At 38.3% G+C, this 13824-nt stretch overlaps 1 protein-coding gene across 4 annotated transcripts; it reads left to right on the top strand.

The window, feature by feature from the left end:
- Positions 1 to 220: 220 nt before the first annotated feature.
- LOC149815471 (uncharacterized) lies at positions 221 to 13389 on the top strand. Of its 4 annotated transcripts, none has more exons than XM_089990144.1 (5): positions 288 to 692; positions 2387 to 2539; positions 2683 to 4541; positions 4649 to 4674; positions 12471 to 13389. In XM_089990144.1, the coding sequence occupies exons 3-5, from the start codon at positions 2735 to 2737 to the stop codon at positions 13215 to 13217; spliced, it is 2580 nt and encodes an 859-aa protein (XP_089846270.1). In that variant the 5' UTR covers positions 288 to 692; positions 2387 to 2539; positions 2683 to 2734; the 3' UTR covers positions 13218 to 13389. The 4 variants fall into 4 exon arrangements, with proteins under 4 accessions (XP_089846268.1, XP_089846270.1, XP_089846269.1 ...); XM_089990143.1 differs by having other exon boundaries at positions 330 to 692; positions 2642 to 4541; XM_089990145.1 differs by having other exon boundaries at positions 330 to 692; positions 2689 to 4541.
- The last annotated feature ends 435 nt before the right edge of the window (positions 13390 to 13824 follow it).

The raw sequence follows: 13824 nt of genomic DNA on the forward strand, positions 1-13824 counted from the left end.
TTTTATTTTTTCTGTTTGAGCCAAAATCTTTCTCTCTCTCTCAAAATATGTCATTAGGTTTTGATTTTTTGGGTTACAGAAAGTTTCTCAGAAAATAAAAACAAAAACTCATCTTCTGAAAATATCTCCAGATATTTTTTTGCAGAGAATATCTGATAACGAGGTGTGTGACTATGTTATGACCTTACTTTTCAATACCATGAGGTGGCGGATAAAGAGAGAGAAAGAACCTAAGGAAAAGGTTTTGGACTCGAGTATGTGTTGGAAAAAAGAAGACTTTTAGCAGCACAAAGAAGTGGGCAACTAGAAAAGTGAAGGAAGAAAAAATCTGGGATTGTTGGTGCCTCTCTCTCTGAGAGTGTGTGTGTGTGTGTTTTGGTGTCTATGGTATGACCTTACTTTTCAATACCATGAGGTGTCCGGATAAAGAGAAAGAACCTAAGGAAAAGGTTTTGGACTTGAGTATGTGTTGGAAAAAAGAAGAATTTTAACAGCAGAAAGAAGTGGGCAACTAGAAAAGTGAAGGAAGAAAAAATCTGGGATTGTTAGTGCCTCTGTGTGTGTTTTGGTGTCTCCGTGGATTTAGAGGCGGTCGATCTGTTTCTTGTTCTGGTGGGAATTGAACTTGGAGGGAAGAAGCTCTTGCTTTCTCTGATTCTGTGCTCCTCTCCTTTGGAGGGTGCGGCATCCAGGTATGCAGATCTCTTTCTCTCTCCATTCTTTTCGGTTTTTGGCTTAATTTATCTGGGTTGGTGCCACACTCTTTACCCGAGGAGTCTCTGGTTCGATTCCAACCGGGGACTGTACCCCAGCCTTGCAATGAAAAAGAAGTGTTTTTTTTTTCGTTGGGTTGTAAAAAGACACTTCTAGCTCTTATTTCTTGTGCTAAATGGCTGGATTCTACTCTTTTTTGTATTCCATCATCCCCCATTCAGAAATGATGAATGCTTTTTATTTGCGATCTGGAGGTTAAATATCAAATATTTTTCACCTGGCTTTTGTGAGATTTGAGATAATATGGTGGGTCTTTTTCTTTGGTCAGCATTAAAGGTGCCATCTGGGCAAAATAAACGAAGGGGATAGGCATCACAAAACACCATCCTATGAATCTTCTTTTTTTTTCGAAGAAGTTTCTTGATATTATCTCATTGCTGAAATTGATAACATGTTTCTTCTCCGTTTTTCTGGTTTCCCTTTGATTTTAGTGGTCTGTGCAAATCTGAACATCATGTTTTTGGGCTCGTATCAATAACAACTAAAATTGGCTAGTTTGTTCCCTCTTGTATCATACAAACGCCATATTCTGTGGACTCCAAGGAATCGCTCACATAATCTCGGGCTAGTGGATAGGGAAGTCTCCCTCTACCCTCCACTTGGAGTTCAAGTCCCTTCTTTGGCGTCCCCTTCTGCAAAAAAAAGCAGGAGGCTCCCTGAGGTTAAAGGGGTTCTCATGCAGTTTTATGCCGCTGGGTCGGTGACTGCAGGTACAGGAGGCTAAGACCAGTGTGGCCGGGTCTCCGATCCTAGGTGTGGTTTCTCCGTGTAATAAACGTAAAAGAACTGGCATATTTTGTTGGTGTCTATGAAAATGGGAGCTTCAGATTATAGTTGTCTGAGCAGGAATTGGAATTGGGAAGCGGTACGGGAATCGGAATCGGGAATTAGTCATTTCAAAATTTTAGAGGATTTGGAAAGCGGAAAGCGAGTAAGAAGCGGTACGAGGAATCATTTACTAAGTGATGTAAAACTGAATGAGCATAAGAATCGGGATTCCTAAAAGAATCAAGATTCTTGAGGGAATCGGGACTCCCATCTTATGAGAATCAAGATTCCTGAAGGAATGAGGACTCCTATGTCATGAGAATCGGAATTCCCAAAATTGAGAATTGGGATTCCCATCACTGGGAATCGTGATTCCTAACCGATTCTGTTCTGCTTCCTGGGAATTCCCAATCTGTCATAAGCGATTCTGGTAACTGTGCTTCAGAAGGGTCGTTGGGTGCTAAATGCTGATGGATGGGAAAATCACGAAGGACAACCATATGAGTTCAACAAATACAATTGAGGACAAGGTGTTCATTTATCCTTGCAAGATATTTCCATTTTAGTGGGTGTGGTGTCGAAAACTTGGTGCACGATCTTTCCAAAATAGATCAAAATGTAGTGAACATGGGTCTGTCGTGCTTAAAATCGAATTGTTGATTCTTGTTAAGATGCATAGAAGTTGTAGTTATGTCAGCTTCCATTCCCTCTTTACTTTCTTGGAATTCTGGCATTAATTGCTGTAGATGTCTGATCTCTTTTTCCCTGTGTGTGTTATTTGTTTGTGGATCTTCTTTCTGTTGTACAAATGATTCTTTAGTGCTGACACAGTTTTTTTATTCAGGCGGGTGGGCTATTTAGTCACAAGCTTGTGTGAGAGTTTATAAATCCAAAACTGTTTGGGTGACAATTAATTTAGCTTTCCAGAAAGCATAAGCTTGTTCCATTTGGTTTTCCTTTGTCTTCATGAAAGGTGTCTGTTGGAAGATAGGTCAAGGTACATTTTCTCGCCTTTTTAGTGAAAATTCTGGTATGTGACTGGAGAGCACAATTTCTGAAATATGAATGTTAAATTTATCCTGTTTTCTACTTTGCAAAGCTGAAAATAAATTAGTACTGAACTGGATTGCTGATATCAAGGAATAGCGAATTGTTGCCATAAAGGTGGCAAAATCCTCCATTTTTTGTAAAGATGGACCGTGCTGTACAGAGTTACGAATGCAACAAATTATTCATTCACAAGTTTGGTAGTGCAAAGGCTGGAGTAGCTATGCATCCTTCAGAACTGTCTTGGATTGCTCATTGGAGAAAATTGAGCAAAGATCCTGCATCACAGGGTGATTTGAAATTGCCATGTCATAGTGTGAGCACAAAGCATGCTCCTGATGAGAATCGGCCACGAGGACCAGATGATAATCAGTTTGAAAAATTAGAAACAGATTTAACTGTGGGCTATGGTTCTGAGGAAAAGAAGTTACGGATAGATGGACATGGATTTGTAGAGGCGATGCCTACTCTTCTCCAGCCTGGAGAAATGGTAATGTCTGAGTTCAACAGAACTAAGAACATGGATGGATTGTTTGAGCTTGTGACTAGGACTCAAAAATACGAGATTCCTCCCTCACCAGCTAAAGCAACGGTAACATGTCAGCCACCAGCCTTCAAATGGTTGCATTATTTTGATGATCAGCAAAAAATGTGTTACCCTAGAGTTCAGCCTTCACATCCTCCCTCTCCTACATCAGATGTAAACTTGAGACCAGTTGTGACTCCATCTCATGTGTTGTCCTCTGATAAAGTACTCAAGGCTTCCTTTGTTCAAAAGGCCACTGATTTGGAAGTTACTGCTGGAGAATCTTCTTTACCTCATGTGAACGACATGTCCAGTTTTGGTGCCACTCGAGCATTTGATGCAAAGCCATGGCCTTTGGCATTGGGAGAAGGTGCTGGACGGGAATTGGACTTCATTGCCAATCTGGGTGATGTCCAACTCCAAGCTCTGACAAATCAGCTCCATCATATCTTAAAACCTACCCTTGAAAATAATTGTTTATGTGATGCAAAGCTTGACAAGGATAAGTTTATTGAATCAACTTCAGGTAGTCTGGTGCATGGAATGCTAGTACCATTTAAACCAAACTTATCAAGTTTAAGGTCATGTGGGTGTAGTCAAGACAACATTAGGCAAGGTAGCTCCAGACAGACCCACGAGGAACACTTAACGTGTACTCATTCAACCTTTATTGAAGGAAAAGGTAAGATCATACAAAGTTTTTCTGGTATGGAATTTTCCAAAGGTGCCAGCAAAAATGCACATGGGCCTTCCAAATTTGCAGACATACCAGGCAGGATTAATTTAAATGCAATGCCTACTTCCTCCATTCATGATATTGGAACATCAAGGATTTGCACAACTGTTGGCAAAGCGGAGGGAGTTCCTGGGAGGTCCTCAAAGTTTTCAAAAACTTCTCATCATTTTCTGCTCACAAAGAGGACAGATATGGCTCTCTCCAACAAAGACCTACTGATAAAAAAACCATTGATTGATGCAGAAAGTGATCAGAATGTTTTCCTTGGAATGGTTGATTTGTCCCCTTCATCTTGTCACTATGATAAGAAAGACACAAAGCCCAAATCATTAAGCAAGCCTTCTAAAACCAGTCTACTGAGCGAAGACTTGTGTAGTTCTCATCACAGATCAAGTGGAAATGCAGAAGTGGGATCACCTTCCAAACATGCCAGAATTTCTTCTTCAAATTCTATGTCTAGTAATGAGATTCATGCTCACAGTGGTAGTTCTGAGGCTTGCTTTGAACGACCCCATGCAATACTGATATCAGAGGAAAATGTTCCATGCAGAGATAGGACTGATGGTTCCAAAGAAATGGCAGGTGTAGTTCATTTTGCTAACAGATCTAGTTGTGATGTGGAGAATGAATCATCAGCTGGGAAAGATCATCTGGATTCAAACACTGTGCTGTCCAGGAACTCTAGTAAAGGTATGCCATAGTGTCATTGCAACTCGATTTTACAAACTTTGATGAATTGTCTGTTGCTCATTCTTACTGGGAGATTGTCTGATAAGTTCTTTGTATGTGTTTTGTAGGTCTAGCTACCAGCACCATCCGTAAGGTATTATATGATTCAGTCCTTGTTTTATTACGTCATGAAATGGTTGGGCTATTGAAGAATGAATTATTGTGTCATATAACAACAATTATTGTAAACTGTTGATGATGATGATGGTCATGTTGGAGAAACCATTAAACCTTCAAGATTGACATCTTGATTTTTAACTTGGTTAATGTCCTGCAACTATCTATGGCCATACTACTAACCCTGCATATATTAATTTGATAGTCAAATCTGGTATTGACTATATAACTACCATGAACTTTTATCTCAGAGAAATTAGGTCACAAGTTCTATGATGGTTTCAAATATATTGCTGCCTGTTGCTGACCATGGTTGCCAGGATGACCTGTGGTTTTATGGGAGATGATCAGGCAAAATTCACAAGGAGATGGATGGGAAAATATAAACTTATTTTGCCATACTAATTGCAACCACCTATTAGTTACCAGTCGTGTGCAGTACTTAGAATGACAAGATGCACTCAAGAAATGTATGTGAAGCATATTTCCAAATGTTTAGCTGCATAGGTGAGTATGTAGGGAACTGTGTCAAAGTTCTTTCCAGTTTTTTTCACCAAAGTACAATTCTTTCTGGCTGGTTCTTAAAAAGATGGCAATATTGAAAATGTGCTTCTCATGATTTTAGCTTCTGAAGTGATAGGAAACACCACAGATCATTTAAGAAATATTTCTTGCTTCCGTGTGGTTCCCAGCTGAGTACATGTCTAGCTTGTACTTCCCACAGGTGTTTTCTCTGGACTTCCCAGCTCAGCTCTCACATGTTTAGTTTTTACTTCCTGTGATGTTTCCCCTGCACTTCCATGGTTATTTCTTAAATGCATCCAAGCTCTGTTTTTCATCATACCTCTGCTTCCAAAAGTGTTTTTGGATGCCATGTCCTCGTGCGATCGCACTTAGAGCAACAAGAAATGTATCAACCCATAATTGTGCTACTGAAACTAGAATAGCGAAATTCATAGCAACTAAATTTTTATGTGCTATGATGCATGTAGCTTTCCATATTACGGAACCTTTCTTGCCTTCTTTTTTAATTAATAGTCCAGTTGAGTTTAGAAGCCAAGAACAAAAACCAATGGGATTAAAGAAACAAAAGAAGCCTAAAATCTTTAGTATATAAACAAAAGACACCGAAAAGAAAAAGAATCCACAGTATGAGACTGAAAACATTATATGAGACTTTGGAGAAACCAAGAAACCACCTTCCAATAAAAAAAGGCCAACTCTTTTATTCTTAGGATCTTTTGTCAAATGTTGACCGAGGCACTTTTTAATTTATATTGCAGCAATTGATGCTGGCATTTATCCTCTAGAGAAGTCACAATTGGATCAGATCATTGCCTCTATGAGATCTTTACTTATTTTCTAAATGTCGAAGGTTTCATCTATATAGTGTACCAACTTGAGGCTTGGAGGGAAGCAACAGATTGAATGTGGGTTCTTTTCAAATTCTTATTTTAATTTTGCTTCAATAATGCTTACAGAAGATTGCATGGAGAATTTAACGCAATATTTGTTTTCTTGAGACTGTGTCAGCGTTGCTTGTTGCTCCTTAGATCCCTTATGTCAAACCGATTGAAAATAACAATGCTTAGCATGTCTAGAACACAATGAAGTGAAATGATGTGCTGCAAGTGTAACTTGTTCCGTAGTGGTGTGGACCTTCCCAGCATCTGCCCTTCATATTGTTGTTAAAATATTATGTCTCTTTTAACTGTAAACTGAAATACCCATCAGGAGTATTTCAGTCCTTTTACTCAATAGGTGTCAGCCACCCTAATGAGCTAACATTTTTACTTTTTCTTTTTTTATTTACTTTTGCTTTTTATACTTTTTTTCTTTTTGACTGTTGTGAAAGGGACAACTCCATATAGCTGTTGGAGCTGCCCCAACAGTCACAAATGTGACCGTTGGGTGCAGCTCCAACAGTCATATTGAGCTGCACCTGTGGCTTCTTTTTGCATTATAAATAGGCCTTAGTGGCCCTTGTAAACATATTCTTTTTTGTGAGTGCATATGCAATATTGTAAAGCCCCTCTTGGAAACTTATGAATTGAAGTTCATTTTGTTTCATGCTGTTGTGCATGTGTATCCGTGCACTTGTGAGTGTTCTCCTTTGTGCCTTTGTGCACTCTTTGTATTTCTTGTATTGTGGTGTTACACACAATCTCTTTTTGTAGAGATTTTCACATGGTATCAGAGCAAGGTTGTTTGGAGAAAGAAATTGGTGTGATTCTTCTCAATATCAAGTGCCTCGAAAAACGTGCCTTCAACTTTTTGGTGATTGGAGTGGAGGCTCTTCTTCATTCAATATTTTAGAAGATTACTACAACAAGAAAGATTTAAAATCTTATTGTGGTACGTATTATTTTCTTTCTTCTTTCCTCTCTAATGGGTGAGAAAGACTCCCATTTTTCTCTTGGTTTCAAGCTAAATGGCTCAAATTATCATGTGTGGGCCGGAAATATGGAAGCTCATATCAAAGGGAAAGGGCTTTGGGGTTACATTCAAGGCTCGATTCCGGAACCCGAGCCTAAAATTACTTTGGTTAAAGGAGAAATCAAAATCCTTGAGGGAGATGAAAAAACTAATGCTCTTGAGGAATATAGTAGGAAACATGAGCAATGGGAAATGAAGAATTTTAAGATCTTGTCTTGGATTTTCTCTTCCGTTGAGACAAGGATTAATGCCAACATTAGAAAGTTTAAAAAGGCTTCTCAAGCGTGGGAGTATCTTGAGAAGATGTATATTTCTAGGGACTTGTCCCATAAGTATTATCTTCAAAAGAGAGCGTTAACTCTTGTTCAAGGTGATATGTCTATAAGAGAGTATTTTGCGAAACTCTCTTCAATTTGGGATGAGCTTGCCATGCTTGAACCCAAGTGGAGTGGAGAAGCCATAGAGCTTCGTCATAAGCAATTAGAAGAAGACCGATTCTTCAATTTTTTGAATGGGCTAAGGCCTGAGTTTGAGCAAATAAGATCTTCTTTCCTATCCTCTTTTACCTCTCATTCTCTTGAAGATGTCTTAACTAAATTAAGTGGAGAGGAAACCCGTATGGGCATTAGCAAGCAAAATCCTAGTGTGCTTGCAATGTCCACAAATCAAGAAGAATGTGATGGTGTTAATGCCGTTTCTAGACCCGGTAACAATTTAAGAACATATAGACCTCCTCATTTTAAGAATCAAAATCAAGGAGGAAGAAGAGATTATAGAAAAATCTCGTGTCACTTTTGCAAAGAACCGGGTCATATCAAACCGGTTTGCCCAAAATGGAAGAAACTTCTAGCAATGGCAACTACATCTCAACCATCCAAAGAGGAATCTTCAAAAGAAGCTCTATCTCTCAATCAAATTGTGGAGGCTCTTCAACCTCTTCTAAAGGGAGCTATTTCCGGTGCCGCCGTATCCACCTCTTCTCCTCCAGGTAAAACTTCTTGGCTCTTAGATTCGGGTGCATCCTTTCATATGACCCCAAACATTTCATCTCTTTCCGAGTATTCTAAAAATGTGTCACCTTCTTTTGTTTCGACCGCGGATGGTACTTCTCTAGAAATTAAGGGAATTGAAAATTTTAAAACCCAAAACTTATTTATTCCAAAAATTAGACTTATACCAAAATTAAATTTAAACTTGCTTTCCGTTTCTCAACTCACGGACCTTGGGTGTAACATTCAATTCTCATCTAATAAATGTTTAATACAGGATCACCGGTCCGGAAGATTGATTGGGGAAGGCTCTAGGAAAGGAGACTTGTACTATGTGGACTTTCTTTAAATTCCTAAAAACACCTTTTGTAATGTGGCCCAACATAAAGACATAAATGTTTGGCACAAGAGACTTGGTCATCCCAACATTACCAAGTTATCCTATCTACATTTTGTTAAAGATCTTTGTAAAAATACTTTATCTTGTAATGATTGTATTCTTGGAAAAATGAGAAGTATACCTTTTGAACCAAGAACTATGTTTAGTACTAAACCTTTTGAAATTATTCACTCGGATGTTTGGGGACCGACACCTGTCATATCCAAAGGTGGTTTTGCTTACTATGTGATTTTTGTAGATGATTTCTCACGATATTGTTGGATACATTTTCTCAAACATAAGCATGAAGTTTTTTCATGTTTTAAAACATATCATATGATGATTAAAAATTAATTTAATAGTAATTTAAAGATATTTAGGACCGATTCCGGAGGTGAATATCTCTCTAATGAGTTTAAGAAATATCTTGAGGATTGTGGCATTGTCCATCAAAGATCGTGTCCTAAGACCCCACAATAAAATGGTTTGGCCGAAAGAAAGCATAGGCATATCATTGAAACCACTAGAACCCTTCTCATTTCCCAAAATATTCCTAAAAATTTTTGGGCCGAAGCGGCTCTTGCTTCCGTCTATCTTATCAACCGACTTCCATCCAAAAATTTAGATAAAATTTCTCCCTTTGAGATTCTATATGAAAAAGAACCTGATTATAATAGGTTGAGAGTTTTTGGTTGTAAGTGCTTTGTTCTTACCGATAAAAATGATAAACTCTCACCAAAAGTCATTCCTTGTGCTTTCCTTGGCTATTCGGAAACTCAAAAAGGATTTCGATGTTATGACTCTAAGAATGATAAATTATGTTTCAAGGAATGTAACTTTTTTGGAAAATGATAGTGGTTTTGAAAAAAATGAATCTCATTTAGAAAATGTCGATTACTCCTTTCTTTTTGACCTTTTATCTAAGGATGATGATATCTTTAGTGATGATGAATCAACATATAATAGTGAAAATGAAATGGTTGTGATCAACAATAACTCTAACCCTTCTACCCCTCAAGAAGAAAATGTATCTAGAGAACCCATCACTTATTCGCATATAGATAGAAGCACCTTTAGGAGTGCTATTGAACTATATAGTGAACCTAGTGAGACTATTTCCACTCATGATTCTCATCCTAGGAGAACTGAAAGAACTAGAAGGACTCCCTCTAGATTCGTATCTTTTGATTCTTTCTCTCCTAAATATCGAGCTTGTTTGAGTGCCATTCACTCTTATTTTGAACCAAAATTTTTTGGAGAAGCCAAACAATGTACTGAATGGAGAGAAGCCATGGAGAGTGAACTCAAAGCTCTTAAGAAAGCTAACACTTGGGAATTTCAATCTCTTCCCAATGGCAAGAAAACTATAGGATGTCGATGGGTGTTCAAGGTCAAGACTAAGAGTGATGGTTCTCTTGAAAGGTATAAGGCTCGTCTTGTAGCTAAAGGGTACAATCAAGAATATGGGATTGACTATGAAGAGACATTTGCTTCAGTAGCTCGTATGGTTACTGTCAGATGTCTTATCACCATTGCTTCAATTCGAAAATGGAATATTTACCAAATGGATGTCAAAAATGCCTTTTTAAATGGAGATCTTAATGAAGAAGTTTACATGGATGCTCCACCTGGTATGAAAATCCCTAAAAATAAAGTTCTTCGTCTTCGTAAAGCTCTTTATGGACTGAAACAAGCACCCAAGGCTTGGCACGATAGGTTTAACAATGTAATGACTGAAAATGGTTTCACTTCATGCTATACTGACACTGCATTGTTTGTTAAGAAATCTGATGCAGGGATTGTTATATTATTGTTATATGTTGATGATATGTTAATAACAAGTGATGATATCAAAGGAATCAAGAGCATTAAATCTATTTTGACTTCAAAATTTGAAATGTCAGACTTAGGATTTCTGACATATTTTTGGGGAATTGAGGTTGCCTATTCTCAGAGAGGCTATTTTTTGTCTCAAACTAAACTTGCTTGTGAGATTCTTGATAGATCAGGAATCACAGATGACAAGGTCTGCGAAACTCCTGAAATAGTAGGTTCGAAGATGAAGATTGATGATGGGATTCTCTTAAAAGATCTCACACCTTACCGGCAACTGGTTGGATCCCTAACGTATCTCAGCATTACCAGGCCTGATATTTCTCATGCAGTACATGTTGCTAGTCAATTTCAACATGCACCTACTACAGTCCATATGAGCGTCATCCTTCGCATCATCAGATACATAAAGGGTACAGTAAACAAGGGAGTATTTCTATCTTCTACGTCTGAATTAAGTTTAATTGCTTATACTGACTCTGATTGGGGAGGTGACACAAATAACCGTCACTCCACCACTGGTTTCTGTATTTTTTTAGGTGAATCATTAATCTCTTGGAGATGCAAGAAGCAGCAAAAAGTATCGCTTTCATCCACCGAAGCTGAGTATAGAGCCATGGCATCTACTACCATGGAGATTGTTTGGATTCGCAACTTGTTGGAAGATATGAATATTCAAGTTCAAGGGCCCACAAAATTATGTTGTGATAATAAAAGTGCAATCTACATTGCCAAAAATCACACATTTCATGAGCGCACGAAGCATATCGAGATGGACTGCCACTATGTTCGTGAAAAATATTTAAGAAAAACCATTGACCTTCCTTATGTTACATCAGAATATCAATTGGCTTCTTCACTAAGGCGCTGTGTTCTCCAAGATTTAACTTCCTTCTTGGCAAACTTTCGGTCGTGACACCCTAAGTTTGAGGGGGAGTGTTAAAATATTATGTCTCTTTTAACTGTAAACTGAAATACCCATCAGGGGTATTTCAGTCCTTTTACTCAATAGGTGTCAGCCACCCTAATGAGCTAACATTTTTACTTTTTCTTTTTTTATTTACTTTTGCTTTTTATACTTTTTTTCTTTTTGACTGTTGTGAAAGGGACAGCTCCATATAGCTGTTGGAGCTGCCCCAACAGTCACAAATGTGACCGTTGGGTGCAGCTCCAACAGTCATATTGAGCTGCACCTGTGGCTTCTTTTGGCATTATAAATAGGCCTTAGTGGCCCTTGTAAACATATTCTTTTTTGTGAGTGCATATGCAATATTGTAAAGCCCCTCTTGGGAACTTATGAATTGAAGTTCATTTTGTTTCATGCTGTTGTGCATGTGTATCCGTGCCTTCGTGCACTTGTGAGTGTTCTCCTTTGTGCCTTTGTGCACTCTTTGTATTTCTTGTATTGTGGTGTTACACACAATCTCTTTTTGTAGAGATTTTCACAATTGTTTCCTCGGCCCTTCATATTGTTTCCTACTCTAAAATCCAACGACTCCTCAAGTAACGGCATTTCTTCTACAGCTGTATGTTTCTATGTTAATTGTAGTCACCACTCAAGGTGGGGAATCCAGTATGTGCATGTGTATCAGTGTGAATGAGATTCGAGGTCGGAAGTGTGCGGTTGTCAAAATATTTTGGTTTGACAATGAGGGCAGATCTTTTAAACCTTTTTTTCTTTTTGAAAGGGAAGCTGGGGTTAGGCAGACCCCCACCAGTTACACAACATACCATTGGGTTTTGAACTTGCAACGTCCCAACACATGGTGACAGGCACTAACAGCTCCTACCAAACAAGTGGAGCCCCATTGGTGTTGTAAACCTATTTATTGTGGGCATTTTCTTGTTCTTAAAATCTTCTAGCTTATTTACTGTGGCATATTTTCTGACAGTGGTGCATGTTTACATTGATTATGAGATGGATAGCTAGACAAACTTATATTAATAGGGCTGTTGGATAGCAGGTTGAAGAACTGCATGGCACAAGAATCTTTCATCATATGGATAAGTAGTGATTATTGATCATTTATTCATGTCGTTTTGAATTACTTGTAGTGATACTGCTAGGATAATTATTGAGATTCAATCCATAGGATTAGTTGATGATTGTACTGACAATTTCTATTGAAACAACAGGATTTTCTGGAAGCTGAGACTTCATATGAACCATTGCAGAGAATGGCTTCAGGGGACAAAGAAACAGAAAGTGTAAACATGGAGGCCGAAATGTCCAGCAGATCTGATGATTTACCCTCACATTCAGATCTTAATGGATCTGTAAGCAGGAAGGAAACACACGCATCAAGAGCACATAATTTGGATGCAGAAGACCTATTCCCAGACATAGATCAACCTGGTTCTCTGTCCTCAGGTTTCAGTGATACAGATCCAAGCTGCAGATGGGTTAAACGTCTCAAGCATAGCCAATTAGAAACTTTTGGCATCAAGAGATCAGTCAGCAGAGATATTCCTTCTAAAGATAAAAGGATTAAGCTATTTAACAAGGTGCTCAACTGCAGTAGAACTCTTTCAAACTCCAAGCTCATATCGAGTGCGTTCATGCAGAAGCAGGAGCATCCATTGGTTGATGCAGTGACCTTGCCAGGACAGAGTAAATCAGTTGTCGACCTTCACGAGGAAAATAGGGGCCTCTTATATAATCCTTGGATCCAGAGGTTGCGTCGTCTAGAAGGTAAAAGCATGCAGATGAGCTCTGCAGAAGCTACCTGTGAGCCAGAATGCTCAAAGGTGTTCTTAGAAATGCAGGGTAAAGATTTCCCCAGCCCTGGGGCAATGGCCATGATGGGAAAGGTGTTATGCAATTTCAAGCCGTGTGGGTTCAGGAAGACAAGATCTTTAGTTGTTTGGAAAACTGTGGGGTAGTGAGAAGAAGGTTTTGTGGAGCCAGTTAATGTTTTAATTAAACTTGTGTCAAATTCAGGATAACTGTTGAAAATGATAATTATCTAAAGTTTTGTAAATTTTTCTTTTTTAGGTTTGAGGTGTTGGAGCTAAATATTACAAGATAACTGTAAAGGAGAATTGTTTAGCAAAACCGATTTAGAGAAGATAAGAAGTGAGAACATGAGATTTTGAAGGGCTTTATATGGAGTTATGAACTTAAGCTTGGAACTGGTATGCTCTAATAGTTCCAGATTTCGGGTATCATGCACCATGGTTGAGTTTTTAAAACTTTTGGCATTTTTTTTTGTTTCAAAAATTTCTAACATTTTAATTGTGTATTTGTCAGCCAAATGATTGTATTGCACGAACGATAAAAATGACATGTTTTCTTAAAAACCTTACAATTTGCTAAAATCTGCCCGATGATCAAAACTACAAATAGCCAAGTTTGTTGGGACTTTTTACTCTTCGCATGTGTGAAACTCACGGAGTTGGAGTTCGCATGATATATCACTCTGCTCAACGAGTATCGCAAACTCTCACTTAAAATGAGGTTAACACATTTTTTTGTCAACTTCAAGAAGTA

This window comes from Nuphar pumila, chromosome 15, assembly GCF_984573655.1.
Source record: "Nuphar pumila chromosome 15, dmNupPumi1.hap1.1, whole genome shotgun sequence".
Taxonomy (NCBI): Eukaryota; Viridiplantae; Streptophyta; class Magnoliopsida; order Nymphaeales; family Nymphaeaceae; genus Nuphar; species Nuphar pumila.

Bases quoted from the DNA above. Each gene is read 5' to 3' on its own strand.
- LOC149815471 (XM_089990142.1), top strand. From the start codon at position 2,735: ATGGACCGTGCTGTACAGAGTTACGAATGCAACAAATTATTCATTCAC. The intron at 4,542-4,648 runs GTATGCCATAGT...TGTGTTTTGTAG, and splicing joins GTCCAGGAACTCTAGTAAAG to GTCTAGCTACCAGCACCATC. The intron at 4,675-12,470 runs GTATTATATGAT...TTGAAACAACAG, and splicing joins CTACCAGCACCATCCGTAAG to GATTTTCTGGAAGCTGAGAC.